This window comes from Lissotriton vulgaris, chromosome 5, assembly GCF_964263255.1.
Source record: "Lissotriton vulgaris chromosome 5, aLisVul1.2, whole genome shotgun sequence".
Taxonomy (NCBI): Eukaryota; Metazoa; Chordata; class Amphibia; order Caudata; family Salamandridae; genus Lissotriton; species Lissotriton vulgaris.
Window position 1 is genome coordinate 1953295457 of NC_141693.1, and position 18083 is coordinate 1953313539.

An 18083-nucleotide genomic window follows, 5' to 3' on the forward strand; every position below is an offset into this window, starting at 1 on the left:
TACACAACTCTTGAGAGAAGGTGTCGGGGCTTTCGCAAGCCGAAGGATTAGTAAAGGTATTAAGGATTTTATATAATTCTCTAGTTGAGTTGCCGGCTTCATCAAGCTGAGATAGTAAGCTGGTTTTTCTTGCCTTTTTAATGTTTTTATAGTAAGTGGACATTGCCTGCAAATAGAGTTCCTTACTAGCGGGAGAGTGATTCTTTCTCCATTGTTTTTCCAGCTTTCTGCATTTTTATTTCTCTATTTTTAAGGTTTCGGTGTACCATGTTTCTTTTTTGGCAGACGAGGATTCTTTGACTATCTTTAGTGGGGCTAATGAGTTTATGGTATCCAGAAGGGTATTATTTAGTTTGGATAGAGCCGATTCTGTGTTATCAGAATCGGCTATAGCAGCATAACTCCAAAACAGTCAACACCTTTCCCTGTTTAGGGTACCATAAATCAAGGCTTTTATGGAGTGCCTTAAAAAGATAATTCCTCCAAAGCACCCACCTTCACCAGTCTGGAACTTAAATTTGGTACTTACCAGACTTATGGGACCTCCTTTCGAACCACTCCACTCATGTGAATTGCAATTTCTAACATGGAAGGTGGCATTCTTGATTGCCATTACCCCCCTCAGGAGAGAAGGTGAGCTTCAAGCAATAACAATTCAAGAACCCTTCATGCAAGTACATGCAAATAGGGTAGTACTTAGGACCAATCCTAAGTTTATGCCAAAAGTCATATCCGCTTTCCACATCAATCAATCAACAGAACTGCCAGTTTTCTTCCAAAACCCAGTCAGTAGCCGAAAGAGCCCTACACACACTAGATGTAAGGAGAGCTCTGCTATATTATGTTGACAGGACTAAATCATTTCGGAAAACAAAGCAACTGTCTGTTGCTTTTTCACCGCAACATAAAGGTAATCGCATCTCAAAATCAGGAATAGCCAGATGGATAGTGAAATGCATACTGGTAAGTAGCATAGTCCATACACACAGATTTTACTCAAACGGTCTTGACTAATCAGTGAGCTGGAGTCCACATGCCTACCCATTCAACAAAGCAGTATCCTTCTCCACCAGGATATTTAATTACTAAAAATAAAACTGGCAAAGGGTGTGAAGTCATAGGGTCATTTATTACAGACAGACTTTGAGTCCTTTCTCTTCTATCACTGTTTATTCTGCACCTCTCTCATTCCTGCCTGGTGGTAACATTAATTGGAGCAGGGGGAACTGTATTTTAGCACTCTTTCTCCAAACAATGATGTCACGCCCTGGTGGGCCACCAAAGTATAGCCAGGTCTGGCCCAATGAAACCAAGATACTGTGTTTGAGGTGGAGCAGCCCAGGCAGGTGAGCCAACAAAAATACTGGCTGGGAAAAAAAAAGCACAGGGACTGGATCACAGGCACAAGTATGGTGACAATCACAATCACAGAGATGCTGTAACATGCACCTCCAGACAACAAATGGCATCAGATTGCACGCGAAACATAGCGGTCAGCCTTGGAGTGGAACAGCCACAACCATCACACGCCTTTTGGCTTCTGCAAAAGGTTCAGATTTCGCTAATGTTGATTATTAAAATTGCAAATCTTCATATTCAGACGACGCAGACTCCAGTGGGAACTTGATGCTCTTGGAATGACTGCCAATGAACAGTGCGATTAACCAGTTGGGGCCATTTGGTCATTGTCAAATTGTCTATGTGGCTAACCCAATTGTGCAAGGTGCTGGGCTGAGAGCAGCCAGAGTCAGTGACCATGGCACAGTCTACCGGGGGACTGGAGCAGCAAAGGGTGATATTTGAAAAGTGGTAGCAAGAGGTGATCCATGTGAAAATAAAGGATGTGTGTGGGGCTTCAACATTGGTAAGACTGGCGAGTCCAGGAAGCGGTCGCTAAGGCAGCAATGGATTTGGAAGCTTGGAGATATAAGTGCCATCTGAGTGCTGGAGGATAGTACTGTAATGGCTGTAAGGCAGCTATAAGTTTTAAAGCTTGAGGGGTAGGTGCTGTGTGAGTGCTGGAGGACAATGGTGGCCTTTTGAGTGCGGGATGGCAGTGGTGAGTCCTGTGGGTCCAGGAGGCTGGTGGTGAGGCAGTGATGGGTTTTGAAGCTTAGGAGCATAGATGCTGTATGAGTACTGACGGAAAGTGGTGAGTCCTGTGGACCCAAGAAAGTGGCAGCAATGGGCTTTGAAGCTTGCAGAGGTGCAGAGTGAGTCCTGGAGGCCAATGATGGCTCTGTGAGAGCTGGTGGGCAGTGGTGAGTCTTGTGGCTCCAGAAGGGTGGTGGTGAGGCAGCGAAGAGTTTTGAAGCTTGGGGGGAGGTGCTGTGTGAGTACTGGAGTATAGTGGTGGCCGTGTGAGTGCTGGAGGACAGTCTGCGTCAATGGAGTAAAGAAACACTGTCTGAGTCTCATTAACTGCCTCACCTCCTCCACGCAGTTCTATAATGGAGAGGAGGTTTCTTTTTCCAACTCCTGCTGCTTCGGCAGTCTCTGCAGTGCTGGCTCCTTGCGAGGCCCTCCTTGCTGGCGGGCATGCTGACCCTGTTGGCTACTCTGCTGATGGCATTCCTCGGAGGGATCCACAAGCTGACACCACCTGCCCTGCTGGACTCAACTCCGACAAAGAAGTCAGTGATTTGCTCAAGCTTATTTGGTAGCTTTCTCATTCAGATTTGACATTTTGGCAACAATGGAGATATAAGACGGGAGAGAGATGAAGGATGGCTGAAATGGAGCTAAATTCATTAGACTACACTGGGGTCAAGCTTAGATCCCACTGAAGTTACCAGATCTGCTCCCTTGTTCTTTGGTTCTCTCCACTGTTGCTTGGTAGGGCACAACATTGATAATCCTAATGCAATAAAGTAGCCATCACCTCAAGAAAATAAAACCCTTCCTTTCTGCAGACGACTTAGGGCCAGATGTAGGTAGCCCAATACCGGTCGGTAATGGCCGAAATTACCGAATTTCGGCCGTTGCCAACGATATTGGGCATTTGAGATGTAGGAGGCAGGTTTAAGGATTCGGTAATTTACCGAACGGTAATTTAAGGAATCTGTAAATTACCGAATTCTTAAATACCGATTCGGTAAATTTATGAATCCTTAATGTAGAGAGCACTCAAGTGAGTGCATTTTTCATTTAAGGATTTGGTATTTACCACCAACCACAAGTTGGTGGTAAATATTGAAAACCTTTGAAAAAGCAAATTTGTGCTTTTCCAAAAGTGCCATGTGGCAGACATACATGCCCTTAGGGCATGTATGTCTGCCACATGTGCACCCATGCACTATTCAGGGGTGCAACATGGTGTCAATGTGACACCCTGCCACCCTTGTAAGTCTTCCCCCTATTACCGTTTCGGTATTTACCGAATCGGTAATTCCCATTCATTCCTATGGGCCTCCAGGCCTATAGGAATGTATGGGAATTACCGAATCGGTAAATACCGAATAGGTAAATACTGAATCGGTAATTACCGAATTTTACCGATTCGGTAATATTTACCGATTTTTTTCCAACATAGCATTTACCGATTCTAAAATACTGAATCGGTAAAATGTTGTATTTTAGAATCGGTAAATGTAGATTACCTATATATGGACCTATGTCGTCCAATTGCTGGTCTTGTCGAAAATCGACTATAGCAATGCGATCCTCACTGGAACTCCTAAAGCCCACCTTGCCCCAATCAAATCTGTTCTTAACCTGGCTGCTAGGCTCATTACCGATCTCAAACGGTTTGATCACATCTCCCCTACATTTAAAGCCCTCAACTGGCTTCCCGTTGAAGGTAGAGCTTCCTACAAGACAGCATGCATTACGCACAAAGCCCTGCATCAACGCTCCCCGCAGTACCTCTCAGATAAACTTCACAAAGCTGGCTGCTCTAGAGCATTGAGGAGCTCCAACACTCTTGCTCTTGTCCCTCCTCTATTAAACAAGAAAACCACACAATCACGCTCCTTTTCTGGGAATGCACCTAACATCTGGAACTCCGTCCCTAAAGATCTTCGTTGCAACCCCTCTTATATCAGCTTAAAAAAAAACCTCAAACGTCTCTTGCTCAACAAATACTGGGGTCCTTAATCCCTTCCCTGAACACTCATCTCATCCGACCTCATACTGTGACCCCCTTCTTCTCCATCCTTTCCCTCCCACGCTTAGCTAATCGCTCTGGACTTGTAGTAGCCCATTGCAATACATGTAACTTGATCATGAAAAACTGGAGTTGTTTTTAATGTTTTTGAATACTACCTCATTGTAATTTTGTTACATTACTATTTATTATCAATGTATAGCGGTATGATATTGCCTTCAACCTACCCCCCTAGCCTCTCCCCATTCCTTTACCCCTCTTCTCCATTCTTTCCCTCCCTCATTAGCCTAATCTCTCTGGATTTGCTGTAGCCCTTTGCAACTTTTGTAATTTGATTGTGTCATATTTATGCTGCCTTCCTACTGTATACTTCCTCTTTGTAAGATTTTGCCTTATTTGTAATTAATACACATGTAAAACGCTCTGTAAAAGACTACTGTCTAGCTCTTGCGGAATATAAGACCGCCATAAAACAGGCCAAAATAGCCTATTTTACTCTTAAAATTCAGGAGGCCTCTAATACCTCGACGGAGCTATTTAAAACTGTCAATGCCCTGTCTAGATCCCAGAGAGATGCTCTATTTGCACCGGATCAAAACTTTGTGAACAATCTGGCTGTGTTTTTTCAAAGCAAAGGTCAGAACGTCTACAACGAATTTGCAGATACAGCTGAAGCAGACTGGATTACCCATCAGGGGGAAAACTTAGAGAAGGCACCACAAGGAAGTTTTACTCAATTCTCTGCATTAGAGAAAGGAAAGGTACAAGACCTACTGCTTCAAATTAAATCTGGGTCCCCACTCGACCCCTGCCCCCCTTATATTTTACATTTGGCCGCAGAGGAGATTACTGTCTCTCGGATGCCATTGCTAAACCACATTACAAGTTCCGGGATTCTTCCATCTGATTGGAAAAGGGCCTGTATAAGACCTGTATTGAAGAAGCCCACGCTCGATCCTTTAGAGGCTAAAAACTATCGCCCCATCTCCTGTCTTCCTCTGCCTTCCAAGGTTTTGGAGAAAGCTATGAATGCAGAATTAACATCATACCTAGATCACAATAACGTACTAGACTCCACTCAACATGGCTTTAGATCTCGGTACTCCAGTGAGTCTGCCTTGATCTTGGCGACTGAGGAAGTTCGTAAATCAATGGATAGGAATGGCTGAGCGGCCCTTATACTTCTCCACCTCACGGCAGCCTTCGATACTGTAAATCACAAAGTACTGATACGAAGGCTGCAGGAGGGTGGCATCAGCGGAAAGGCCCTAACCCTACTTGTATCATTCTAGTCAGCCAGGGAACAATTAATCCACTGGAATGGACTCCAGTCACACTTGTACACACTTCCTGGTGGAGTCCCTCAGGGCTCAACCTTGTCCCCCACTATGTTCAACATCTGTGTTGCTCCCTTAGCTAGATTAATAAAGAGCCACGGCTTCTCGCTTGTGTCCTGCGCTGACGACACACAGCTAGTGGTGTCTGTGACACATAGCGTAGACGCAACGGTGAAACGGTTTCGAAATTGCATCACAGATCTGATGACCTGGATGAACCGCAACTTTCTAAAACTGAACACAGGTAAAACCGAGGTTGTAGAGTTTGGCACAAAAGCATCTGTTTGGAGCCAACTATGGTGGCCCCCTGAAGCCGGAATTTGCCCGGTGCCGGCATCCAAAGCTAGAAACCTGGGTGTCCTGATAGACAGAGACCTCACTCTTGCCCCACAGATAAACCAGGTGTCTTCAGCCTGTTTTTTCACCCTGACAATCCTTCGGAAGATCTTACCTTTTATCTCTTTTTTCCTAAGAAAAACGGTGGTCTGAGCTTTAGTGCTGTCGAGGTTGGACTATTGCAATGCTCTATACTTGGGACCCGGTGTAGCCCAGTTTTCCAGACTACAATCTCTACAAAACGCGGCCATAAGAGTGTTGTTTAATCTTCCAAAGCACCATTTCACATCTGCCATTGTAAAGCAATTACACTGGCTTCCAGTAAAACGACGGGTGGACTTTAAGGCCTTGTGTATAGTCCAAATAGCCATCTACGGAGGAGGTGCTTATGATTTACAAGCCCTCTTCACTTGCTACAAGCCATCACGCTGTCTCAGATCCTCAGACACTGGATTGGTACTCTGCCCCAAGATAAACAGAGTAAGGTGGGGGGGAAGCGTTTTTCACACCAAGCAGCTAAATTGTGGAATTCACTTCCGATACCACTCCGACTTCAACCCAGCAGGACACTCTTCAGGAAGCAAATAAAAACATGGCTTTTCTCTTAAAGCTAACCTGTCACATTGCACTAGCCTGTATTTTATCTCAGCGCAAAGATGCCTCGGCATTAGTGCGCTTTAGAAATATTAAGTCAGTCAGTCAGTCTGATACCCTCGGGTCCAGCCAGCGCTATATAAAACCTTTTAAATAAAAAATAAAGTCTCTTGCGTGCATCTGTTTCAGTGTGTAATATAACTTTTGACTTAGGGGCATGAATACTGTATGAGTACTGAAGGACAGTGGTGAGTCCTGTGGACCCAAGAGGGCTGCAGCGATGGGTTTTGAAGCTTGGGGGTAGTGCAGAGTGAGGGCTGGTGGGCAGTGGTGGCCCTGTGAGTGAGTGCTGGTGGGCAGTGGTGGCACTGTGAGTGCTGGAGGGCAGTGGTGGCCCTGTGAGTGAGTGCTGGTGGGCAGTGGTGGCACTGTGAGTGCTGGTGGGCAGTGGTGGCACTGTGAGTGCTGGTGGGCAGTGGTGGCCCTGTGAGTGCTGGAGGGCAGTGGTGGCCCTGTGAGTGCTGGTGGGCAGTGGTGGCACTGTGAGTGCTGGTGGGCAGTGGTGGCCCTGTGAGTGCTGGAGGGCAGTGGTGGCCCTGTGAGTGCTGGTGGGCAGTGGTGGCCCTGTGAATGCTGGAGGGCAGTGGTGGCCCTGTGAGTGAGTGCTGGAGGGCAGTGGTGGCCCTGTGAGTGCTGGAGGGCAGTGGTGGCCCTGTGAGTGAGTGCTGCAGGGCAGTGGTGGCCCTGTGAGTGCTGGAGGGCAGTGGTGGCCCTGTGAGTGCTGGAGGGCAGTGGTGGCCCTGTGAGTGCTGGAGGGCAGTGGTGGCCCTGTGAGTGAGTGCTGGAGGGCAGTGGTGGCCCTGTGAGTGAGTGAGTGAGTGCTGGAGGGCAGTGGTGAGTCATATCGCTCCAGGAGGATGGCAGCAAGCAGTGATGGGGATTAACCCCTTGCATGCTTCGGACGGCCCCCGGCCATCGACATCACGGTGGGCATGTGTGGAGGATGGCCAGGGGCAGTCCGAATCCCGCACACTTTTCAAATCACCCGCACAGCACGAAAATGTGGGCCGCATGCAAGGGGTTAAAGCTTGAGGGATAGACGGTGTGTGAGTGCTGGAGGACAGTGGTGAATCTCAAGAGACTGAAGGAACAGGCAGACAGCAACAAGGATATCGTTAAGGTAGATTCTGTTATAGGACAAGGATCAGGGAAACAGCTGCTGAGTTGGAAAAAGGTTTAAAAGATGAGGCCAAAAAGCAGTTGCACAAAGAGGAGGGGAGCAATGGAGAGTGGAACGGGAGAGAGGCGGGTTCACATCTGAACTGACCAAATTCCGGGTCAGCGTTCTCGCATCATCCATTCACAGCTACGCACCGCAGGCAGACAGCCAATCAGCACCCTGTTGCCTAAGCTACGCAGGCTGCAGGCACACCCTCAGGGGTACATCAGATGTGGATCTTGTCTTGCAGCCCCCCAACCCATTTGCAGCAAATCACACTCCCTTAGTCATGCTCAAACCTGAGACATCTCCAGACACGAGGTCACTTGGGGGTCATAGATCTCTACACATATTGTTTATTATGACATAAAACAGTATGAGTGAAAGAATGGTCAGAGAAAAGCTTTATTTTTTAGAGTTTTATATAGCGCGAACTAGACCCGAGACATGGGGTATCGGAGCACTTTATATAACCACCAGTTTCGTTGCATGAGGACACATTCATGTTTTGTTAGGCATGGGGAGAATAAGTGATTTGCCCAGAATCATAGGATTTTGAGCGTTTTGCAGAGACTCGAACCCCGCTCCCCAGCTTCAAGGTCGACCGCTCTAGCCGTAAGGCTACATCCTCTCCCCTAATTGTTTAAATTAGAAGTGATGTTTTCTGTTGATATAACCAAGAATCTGGGCCAGTGCTTCACTAAGGGAAGTAAGTAAAGTGGCCACATCACTCCAGTGTCACTATGGGCATTGTTTTGGACCTGGACTTTTGTGTGATTGCCTAATGCATTTTGGGTGTTGTAGTCTTGCTTTGCTTTCGCTGAACTAATTAGACCAACACACATGAAATCAATGCTTCATAGGTGAAAAGTTCAGGGCTGAAGCTTGTGGCTGTAATGATCTGGGTTAAGGTTGTCACCCTAAAGACAAGGTGGCACAGCAGACCTTAGCCAGAAAGCAGCCTTTCTTAAGCAACTGTGGAGCGCTCATGCTAATTTACTTCACATTGCAACATGAAGAGTTAGCATTTACATTTTGCAGTTGTTTCTTAAATTTCTTATTTCCTTTTCAAAACTTTCTCTCTGCATGTATAGCCGTCCTTCTTTAAAATGCTGATTGGGTCTTTCTCAGATATATACTCTGACTGAAAAGATTACTTGGATTTTTCATGAATTAATTTAAATAAAAGTTTATCTCTTCAGACCCTTGCCTTTCAAAGGGAAAATGCACATTATATAATGTGATATTAAACAAGTGGATGTGAAGGGACTAACTCTGTGGTGACAGTTTTGACTGATTCTTCCCTAGCCAAAGCGTTTCTCCATGTTGTTCCCGTATTGTCGCATCCCAATAAAAGCAGAACCCATGCCCTGTTGTAAAACCTCAGAATTGATAATCTCTTTTTCTCTCCTTTTGCACTAGTCGGCGTCAATGGAGTGAAGAAACACTGTCTGAGTATCCTAAACTGCCTGAGCACCTCCACGGAGGTCTATAATGGAGAGGAGGTTTCTTTTGTCAACTCCTGCTGCTTCGGCAGTCTCTGCAACGCCGGCTCCTTGACGAGGCCATCCTTGCTGGCGGGCCTGCTGACACTGTTGTCTACACTGCTCATGGCATTCCTCTGAGGGATCCACATGCTGACACCATCTGCCCTGCTAGACTGAACTCCGACAAAGAAATCAGTGATTTGCTCAAGCTTATTTGGTAGCTTTCTCATTGAGATTTTACAGTTTGGCAACAACGGAGAGAGATGAAGGATGGCTGAAATGGAGCAAAATTCATTAGGCTTCCATGGGGTCAAGCTTAGATCCCACTGAAGTTACAAGATCTGCTCTCTCGTTCTTTGGCTCTCTCCACTGTAGCCTGGGAGGGCACAACTTTGATAATCCTAATGCAATAAAGTAGTCTCTAGCGTGCCTCAGTTTCAATGTGTAATATACAATTTGACGTTGCCATCCTATTACACTTAATATATTGTTTGCAGTTTTATTAAGTAGTCAGATTTTCCAATGCTCCAGTGGACGGCTGTAGTCAAGGACCAAAATGCCTTGTTCTGTACCATTACATTATTGTAATGTTACTCACTGTATGCTGCATTGTCAAAAGATTGACCAAAGTATTAGGGGGTAGATTTGTAAGAACTGACGCATCTCTGCATTTTAGCAGAGATGTGTCAGTTCAATTGTGTCACGCAAAAACACTTGCGCCACCATGGATGTGCCGCATTTACAATGTGGCGCACCATGGCGCAAGGATGGACAGATGCGTCACTCATCTGTTGGCATAAAGGTAACACATTGCTGTAGACGTGTTGCAAGCACGACGCAACTCCAGCAATGCTCAGAAATGCCTCTTTCTATTGTGCTGTGTCACTCCTTATGCCTGCTTCAAGCGGGCGTAAGGTTTTGACGCAGTGGCGTCGTAGAAGTGACGCAGTGAAATCTTGTAGATTTCACTGCATCGCTTTTACAAGGCTTTATTGCGTAGGAACGCCCACCCTGTGTATATTATACCTGACGCAGGTATAATGTGACAAAGGGCTTTACAACATGACACATCTCCCTAGATGCCTCACGTTGTAAATGTGTTCCAACGTGGCACATTGTTTACAATGCCGCTGCATCACAAAAGTGATATTAAGAAAATATTAAAAGTAATACTTTGCTGATCCAATAAATAGTGTTATTCTCTTTTTAGGTCTCCCCTGGTGACCAGGGAGATCTATTGTCGCTGACTTGCCTCGGAAGGGAGACTGGAGATGGGCATGCGCAGGGCGAATGGAGGTCGTGAACGAACACGTACAGCCACACGTTGTGAACATCTCCTGTCTCCCTTCCGTCCTCAAGCAAGCCTCATGTAATTTCACTTTCACTTTCACTTTTTTTTTATGCGAACGTGAGCTCAGTTTTACATAATTGCCTTCTCTCCCCTGTTAAATAAACTCGCCCATCGTTGGAGCGGCCCGCTACGATGGGTCCGCTCAGGAAATAAACGTGTACACTGTGCCTTCATCGGCACAACCACCGGACAAACGGAGAATCCCCCACTCATCCGGTCTGCGGGGGGGAATCCTCCTGAATGGAGGCTGGCTGCGGCGCGCTTCCAGAGCCCTCCAGCTCCTCTGTAGTTCTGCCAGCACGACGCGGGGCTCTCTCCTCAGTCATGGGAGCACTGCAATGCTATCTGCCGCTCTTCACCCCAGCCCTCTCCTGGGACTTGAGCTCCCGCACTTCCTCTCTGGCGCCAGGGCTCCTTCTTCACCACGGGAGCCCCGGAAGGGGACACGCACTTCCTGCACCGGCCGCACACACCGCCACTGGGTTCGAGCCGCAGGATACGCAAAAATTACAGGTACCGCGCACGCGCGGGCAGCCCTCGTCCTCCCAGGTCTCCTCCCGGCCCGGATGTGGAGCTGCTTTCTGTTTTGCTTGTTCAACCTTGAAATACAAAACCACCACCAGTCAAACGAGTACTGCTCTCCTACAGCAGAGACCTTTTAGATGTTCCCTTGCAGGCAGGTGCAGTTACTTGCTGCAACCGGCTGCAAGGGGATCCCTCACCCCTCTTAAAACTCCAGGCAAGTTGCCGCCTGCACAGTGAAACACGGAGCGGCTGCTTCAAAGCCACTCCGTATTTCACTTGAATGTGCTGCCCTCTGGGCAGCACAACTTTGCAGCTGCTTTGGGGGCAGCGCATTCAATATAATATGGCGCACTCTCCTTGTTTGGCAGGGCGCACCTTTGGAAAGGTACGCCCGATACAAACAAGGAAAATGCACGGCATTGTGTAATACTGCCCCTGGCAGCGCCTAGACAAAGAATGTTGCAATAGTCAGGTGGCGAGATGATTAAAGACTGTACAGTCATTTGCTGAAGCAGGAGATAGAAAGGCCAATTATCGATTTAAGGCTTTTAAGAATGCCAAAACTCATTCCTGATAATGCCTTGACTTGTGGCTCAAATGGAAGAGTGTTGTCAAGCCGACACAAGTTCTTTTTCATTCATGGGTCTGTTGTGTCATTCACATTTTTATTCCGCCCACTACAGCATACAGCAACAGGGAAGCCCTTTTGGCTATTGGCTGTGAGTGACTTCGTTCTGCTATTTCACAAGAGGCTCATCTGCACACAAAGTAATTCCCTACAGTGCCAGTCACCATGATTGCAAAGAGTACTTTTTGATATAGAAAAAAATGTATTTTTGCCCTCACTAATGTTCGTCTTTTATATTAGAGAGAGCCTAGGAGAACCCCCAACAACAAAGTTTACAAAAACCATGTCAAGGCAAAACGAGAATAGACAAAGCCAAAAGTTGTTATCGAGCAGAAGATCTATTGGATTTGCCAATGCTTTTTGCCATCCATCACTCTAAACACACAGAACCATTTATTTTTTAAAAAAACATACGAGCATCACATTTTATTTTGTTCCTGACCACGCACAGTGGGCATTTTGACTCTGCTACTTTAAGTTGCAGTTTGTTTCAAAGTTCACTTTGAGTGACATTTAGCCTCAAGCGTTTTGCGCCTGCTTTGCATGCCCCTGGGACACTTTGTTATAGAAGGGGCCGCAGACACTTATGCGGCCCCTTCTGTAATACAGATAGCGCTGGAGCACATATAGCGACTTCGCTATCATAAGAGGGCGTTACCTCATTTGCATGGGGGCGTTGCCCCATGCAAATGAGGGAATCTCTGACTCGGTGCCTGTGACGAATTATAGATGTGGCTGCAGAAGCAAAGAATCTGTCAGGAGGTGCACTGTCAGGGAGTCCCCTGATGGCTGGCCTCTGGAGGGGGAGAAGGGGGTATTAAGGACCTTTTAGATGTTCCCTTACAGGCAGGTGCAGTTCGTTGCTGCACCCGGCTGCAAGGGGATCCCTCATCCCTCTTAAAACTGCAGGCAAGTTGCCGCCCGCACAGTGAAACACGGAGCGGCTGCTTCAGAGCCACGCCATATTTCACTTGAATGCGCTGCCCTCAGGGCAGCACGACTTTGCGGCTGCTTTGGGGGCAGCGGATTCAATATAATATGGCGCACTCTCCTTGTTTGGCAGGGCGCACCTTTGGAAAGGTACGCCCGATACAAACAAGGTAAATGCACGGCATTGTGTAATACTGCCCCTGGCAGCGCCCAGACAAAGAATGTCCAATAGTCTAGTGGCGAGATGATAAAGACTGTACAGTAATTTGCTGAAGCAGGAGATAGAAAGGCCAATTATCGATTTAAGGCTTTTAAGAATGCCAAAACACATTCCTGATAATGCCTTGACTTGTGGCTCAAATGGAAGAGTGTTGTCAAGCCAACACAAATTCTTCTTCATTCATGGGTCTGTTGTGTCATTCCCATTTTTATTCCGCCCACTACAGCATACAGCAACAGGGACGCCCTTTCGGCTATTGGCTGTGAGTGACTTCGTCATGCTATTTCACAAGAGGCTCATCTGCACACAAAGTAATTCCCTACAGTGCCAGTGACTATGATTGCAAAGCGTACTTTTTGATACAGACAAAAAATGTACTTTTTGCCCTCACTAATGTTCGTCTTTTATATTAGAGAGAGCCCAGCAGTACCCCCAAAAACAAAGGTTACAAAAACCATGTCAAAGCAAAACGAGAATTGACAAAGCCAAAAGTTGTTATCGAGCAGAAGATCTATTGGATTTGCCAATGCTTTTTGCCATCCATCACTGTAAACACACAGAACCGTTTCTTTTTTTAAAAAAACATACGAGCATCACATTTCATTTTGTTCCTGACCATGTACAGTGGGCATTTCAACTCTGCTACTTTAAGTGGCAGTTTGTTTCAAAGTTCACTTTGAGTGACATTTAGCCTCAAGCATTTTATGTAGGAAAGGGATGCCTCTGACTTACCGTAAGTGAAAATGCATTAGTTTTGCTCATGTAGCTGTGCATGAATATGTACATGGGTGGCATGAAGGGGGACGTATGAGTGGACATACTTCAGTCATTTTGCTTAGAGCAGCAGAAACTATGGGCTGGCCCAAACCATGGGGAATCTGATACGATTCCTGTAGTGATTAAATCCACAATGTAACCAACCTCTCTGTGAGCTGTAGGTGAGGGTGTGCTGATACCAAAGCCCCGCCCCCCAAACCTGAGGGAATTACAGATAACAGAGCCTTTTTTGCAGCCTGAGTTTGAAATACCACTTTGGAACAGTGCCCAACGCGGACTCCCCTTGCTATGACTTATCTAGAGACATAAACCATGGATAACGTGATGTATTACTTTTGCCTTGAGTCTCACCAGGATTGAAACAGGGGTGTAACGCAACATGATAGAGCCCCCTGCAGAACATGAAGAGGACCCCTGAGGCTCCCATATGTGACAGATATTCATTGGTCTTGGGTTGAATAGGGGCCCCCCTTAGGGTTGGGTGCCCCCCTGCACCATGGTGGCTGCAGGGGCCTACATTATGAACCCAGATTAAAAGTGGACGTCAGCTAAGATGTCTGAATTGTAAAGTTGTCCCTGCATTGCACTGAAAATCCTTCATCAGAGGGACCGAGGAATTAAACATTAAAAGCAAAAACAGAGACCGCTTTAGTAGCACACAATCAAGACTCTACTGCAGTGCAAGCAATGAAGGAAGCTGGAAGCTGTGCCCGGCCAGGGCCATGGAGAAGGGACTCGCGGCCTAGAGTGGCAGTAAACTCCATTGGGGTTAGCCCCTGCTGGGGCCTATGATGGAAAGTTACAATGGCTGACAGGGCTTTAAGTGGAATGATAAAAGTGGGGTATCTAAAAGGGGCTTGCCATAAGATGTGTAACAAGGAATCTTGTCCAAGGGGCTTTGTCTTCATAATTAATGGCGAGGCTTAAACAGGTGAAGTAAAATCCTGTGCTTACCATAGTACCACCCAACAAGTATTTTGGTGCCTTTTTGTGAGCTTTCATCAACAGTCATGTCACACTGTAACAGACACACACCTGAGAGAGCGCAAAAATGAAGAAAAATCTGTAGGGGTGCATCATATCCACGAGTAGTCAGCACCCACATATGTAGAGGACTTATTAATTGTGTTTGAATGTAACGTAGGGCTAAGAACTAACGTGTTAAAGATGATTAAAGCAACGTAAAGGGTTTAAAAGCATTGATTCCATATTAACCTAGAAATGTCGGTTGTAGTGAAGAATTACACCAATCAAAGAAATGCTTGATAGATTACCAGAGTGTTTTAGATCTGCTTTATTAAACTCGCAGTTATACCTAGACGTGATAAAATTGCTTAACTTGAAGAAATGTGTTTTGCTTCAATGATGAAGGCCCAAAGAATGAAATGTATTACTTGTGTTAGCGTGATTAGTACACATAAACGTGCAGAGGCCTAGTTCTTGAAATTCGTGTAGGCCAGATTGAAAATACTTTGCTTAACATTTAATCGCAGAAATGTTTTTTAGAAGGCTGCTTTTAGTTAAAGGTTAACTGCAACATTTGAAATGTGAGTCTATTCATACGCGTTCCTTTGCAGGCGTCAGACTAAGTAGATAATGCAGAAAAGGCCCATTGTGTATGAATGTTAAAATGGCAGACCTAGACATGGAGGAGTGACTGAGGAATTTAGGGAGGCAACCAGAAGCGAAGAAGAGTCTGGGACCCAAGGATGCTCTAACGGACAAGGATGGAGTGGTGCCATGCTGGAAATTTCCAAAAGTCAACACCTTCGACAGGGGCGTACCTCTGGGCGTGTCGTCCGCATTGTGGGGTTTTGTATTAGGGACAGCACCCCGAGGGTGGATGTAGAGCAGATGGACTGGGAGTCAGAGAGAGTGGTTGGTCAGGCAGACAGCTTAGCTATGACTGAGTAATCTGAAGATCGAGATTGGAGGAAAGTGAGTGAACTTCTTTGGAAGTCACCACGGCTGACACCTTTTTGCTAGGTTGGGTACTGTTGAGTAGGGATGTCACTTAGTGCAGCGTAGGGACAGATTAACCTGGCTTTTATTCTGTTTTTAAATGCATACTAAAACTCAAGTGATAGCAATTCTTGTTAGCCTGATGATTTTGGAACTAATTCTTGTATTTTTCCTATGTCGACTGAGACTCTTCCGTAGGATTATGTTTGTATTAGTGCCTGTTTATCTCCTGAATCTTTTGCTGAGATGTTTATACATCCAACTGTCTTTGGCTTTGTAATACATTTTTGAACTTAGTCCTTAGTCGGTGGTTCTTTGGGGATGACTGATGGGAGTCAACTGAAAGTGGTTTATGATTTGTTTAAATAGATTGCCTATTTCACTCTATGACAGGTAAAAAGGTCCAGTCGACCTGTGACGGGATTCTGGAGAATACTATGCTAATTCTAGAGAAATAATCCCGCCTTTCCACACCTAAAACAAACCCAACCTATTGGCTTAGCTAGTGCGTGTAACCAGTGTCACATAAATCAGTTACAGCAAAGTTATGTTATTTTGTGTAGCGTACTAACCACTGAAGATGGTATCCAGGTGCTTGGTGTGAATAATTCAAATTAAAAGATACTATCAATTTTGAAAATGTGAGTGAATTAAACAATAGCAGGTATGTAGAGAGACAGCAGTCTTCAGATTGTCTCAAGCACTCCCTCCTGTTCTTCCAGTCACACCACTTTCCCCTGTTGTGTCTCTCTTGGACACTTATGCCTCTTTTCTCCCCACATCTTGCTGCTATCTTCCATCTGCCTTTCTCACACAGTTGCGCCAAAGTCGTCTCGCTGCACGCTGCTGATCCTCCAAAACCTGGCAGGACAGCTAGCAGTTCTCCAAAGACACAGGAACTCTTGTGCGATAGCAGAGCTGTTACCCTGCATTTTGCAGATATCAAAGGCTTAGCTGTGAGGCCCCAAGACCATGAAAACCCAACACCTGGAAGCACCACTGCCGCCTAGCCCGAGCTGAAGTGGGCCAATGGTGCCAACCTGGTCTCTCGACCCTCCAGACTATAAACCCACCTGGGGTCTCCCCGCAGTGGGCTTCTGGACGCACCTGCATTCTCTATTTGCAGACCCCATCTACCACGACTGCTTCCAGTGACGAGGATCTACGCCCCTGTCGCTCCTGGAGAAGAGGACAAATGTGTCCCCCGTGTTCGAGCACCATGAGGTCTGAACCCACCTGTTGGTTCAGTCTGACTGGCTCCTAGTCAAAACCTACAGCCTCTTTTCATGCAGACCGATCCCATTAACTAACATTGGGCACCCAATGCTGTTTAGCACCACTGCACCTGGCCACCCTATTGCTGCTGGAGGTGGCCTGCTGGTGCTGTCTTGACCCATACTCACCTTAAGTCCAGGAGATTGGTCACATAAGTCACTGCACTGGACCTGAATGCTGTACTTGCTTTTCCTCCCATAGGATACCATTGCAGCTTCTGAAAAATGCACTGTAGACTTTTTAAATGCAAACGTATTTCTCTTGAAAATGTACCTACCTGATTGTATTGATTCCGATGCCTAAACATATATAAAGATATGTGTTATTTTTAGAGATAGTTGTGGAGCTCCTTATTTAGCCATGTGCCACATTTATGAAAGTGAACTCCAAGGGATTTCTTTGTTCAATCCTTTTGTGGTACTGGAGAGTCTGTATTTATTTGTAAAGTTTTATATATATATATATCCATCTTTGTTCAAGTTTCATTAACTGTTTCTCGATAGCTGAAGATGGCAATTTTTCAATCACCGTCCATGCGAAATCGTCATCTGTGGGACAAACTGTACATAAATGGCGCATTAGCTTGGTAATCGTTTCTTTACATCTAAACATACTCCTGTGTTCTTTAATGCACATTCAGAGTTTAGCCCTAACAAAGACCCCAGACTTAATTGGGCTCTTGGAGTGGGCCGAAACATGTTGACACAGGGGGTACAATTGAAAAATTATATTCAATGAAACCCCACACTACTTTTTATTTTATCCATACCCCAGGTACCCTATTAATAAAGAAAAATATTTTGGTATACTTGAAGATATTGTTAACAACTCTTCTGGATCCCTGCTTGTTCAGTTTTACTTTATACAAGAACTCCCATTCCACCTATGGTTGAGTCCGCCCGGGTGGTATCATCTTACCAGAGTGTGGATGGGCGCCAATGATGAAGCATGTGAGTGAGTCTTCTAATCCAATATCTTTGAATATCGCAGAGGTTGTAAACATATACCCTCAAATAGAGTGGGACTCCTTTTTTTCATTCTTCAAGATTATCAGTTGCTATTGTGTGTAACTGTTGTAGCTGGGAGAGTGCAACTGATTTGTTTGTCCTTGCTCTCCGGTGGGGAATAATTCTTAAGTGGAACTGTTTATGAAGTCCTTTGTGTTAGTTTTTAACTTGACCTTTCGGTCTTTGTTTTTTAGTCAAGTAGTGTCGGTTCAGACCCCACCCTTTAGAGGGCCCTCACTCAGTTGAGGACCCTTGTCTGTCCATGACATGCTGGAAATGGAAAAGCCTCTCTCCGCATTTGGCAAATTTGTAGATGGGGAGAGGGGGAAG

At 45.9% G+C, this 18083-nt stretch overlaps 1 protein-coding gene across 1 annotated transcript in view; it reads left to right on the top strand.

Annotated features, from left to right (window-relative positions):
- The window catches only part of LOC147717849 (uncharacterized), a 45717-nt gene extending 29950 nt beyond the window's left edge, over positions 1 to 15767 (top strand). The window contains exon 3 of the mRNA XM_086924633.1: positions 9014 to 15767. Within this exon, the coding sequence (XP_086780759.1) occupies positions 9014 to 9216 (203 nt within the window). The 3' untranslated portion in view covers positions 9217 to 15767. The remainder of the gene's footprint in view (positions 1 to 9013) is intronic.
- Positions 15768 to 18083: the final 2316 nt, after the last annotated feature.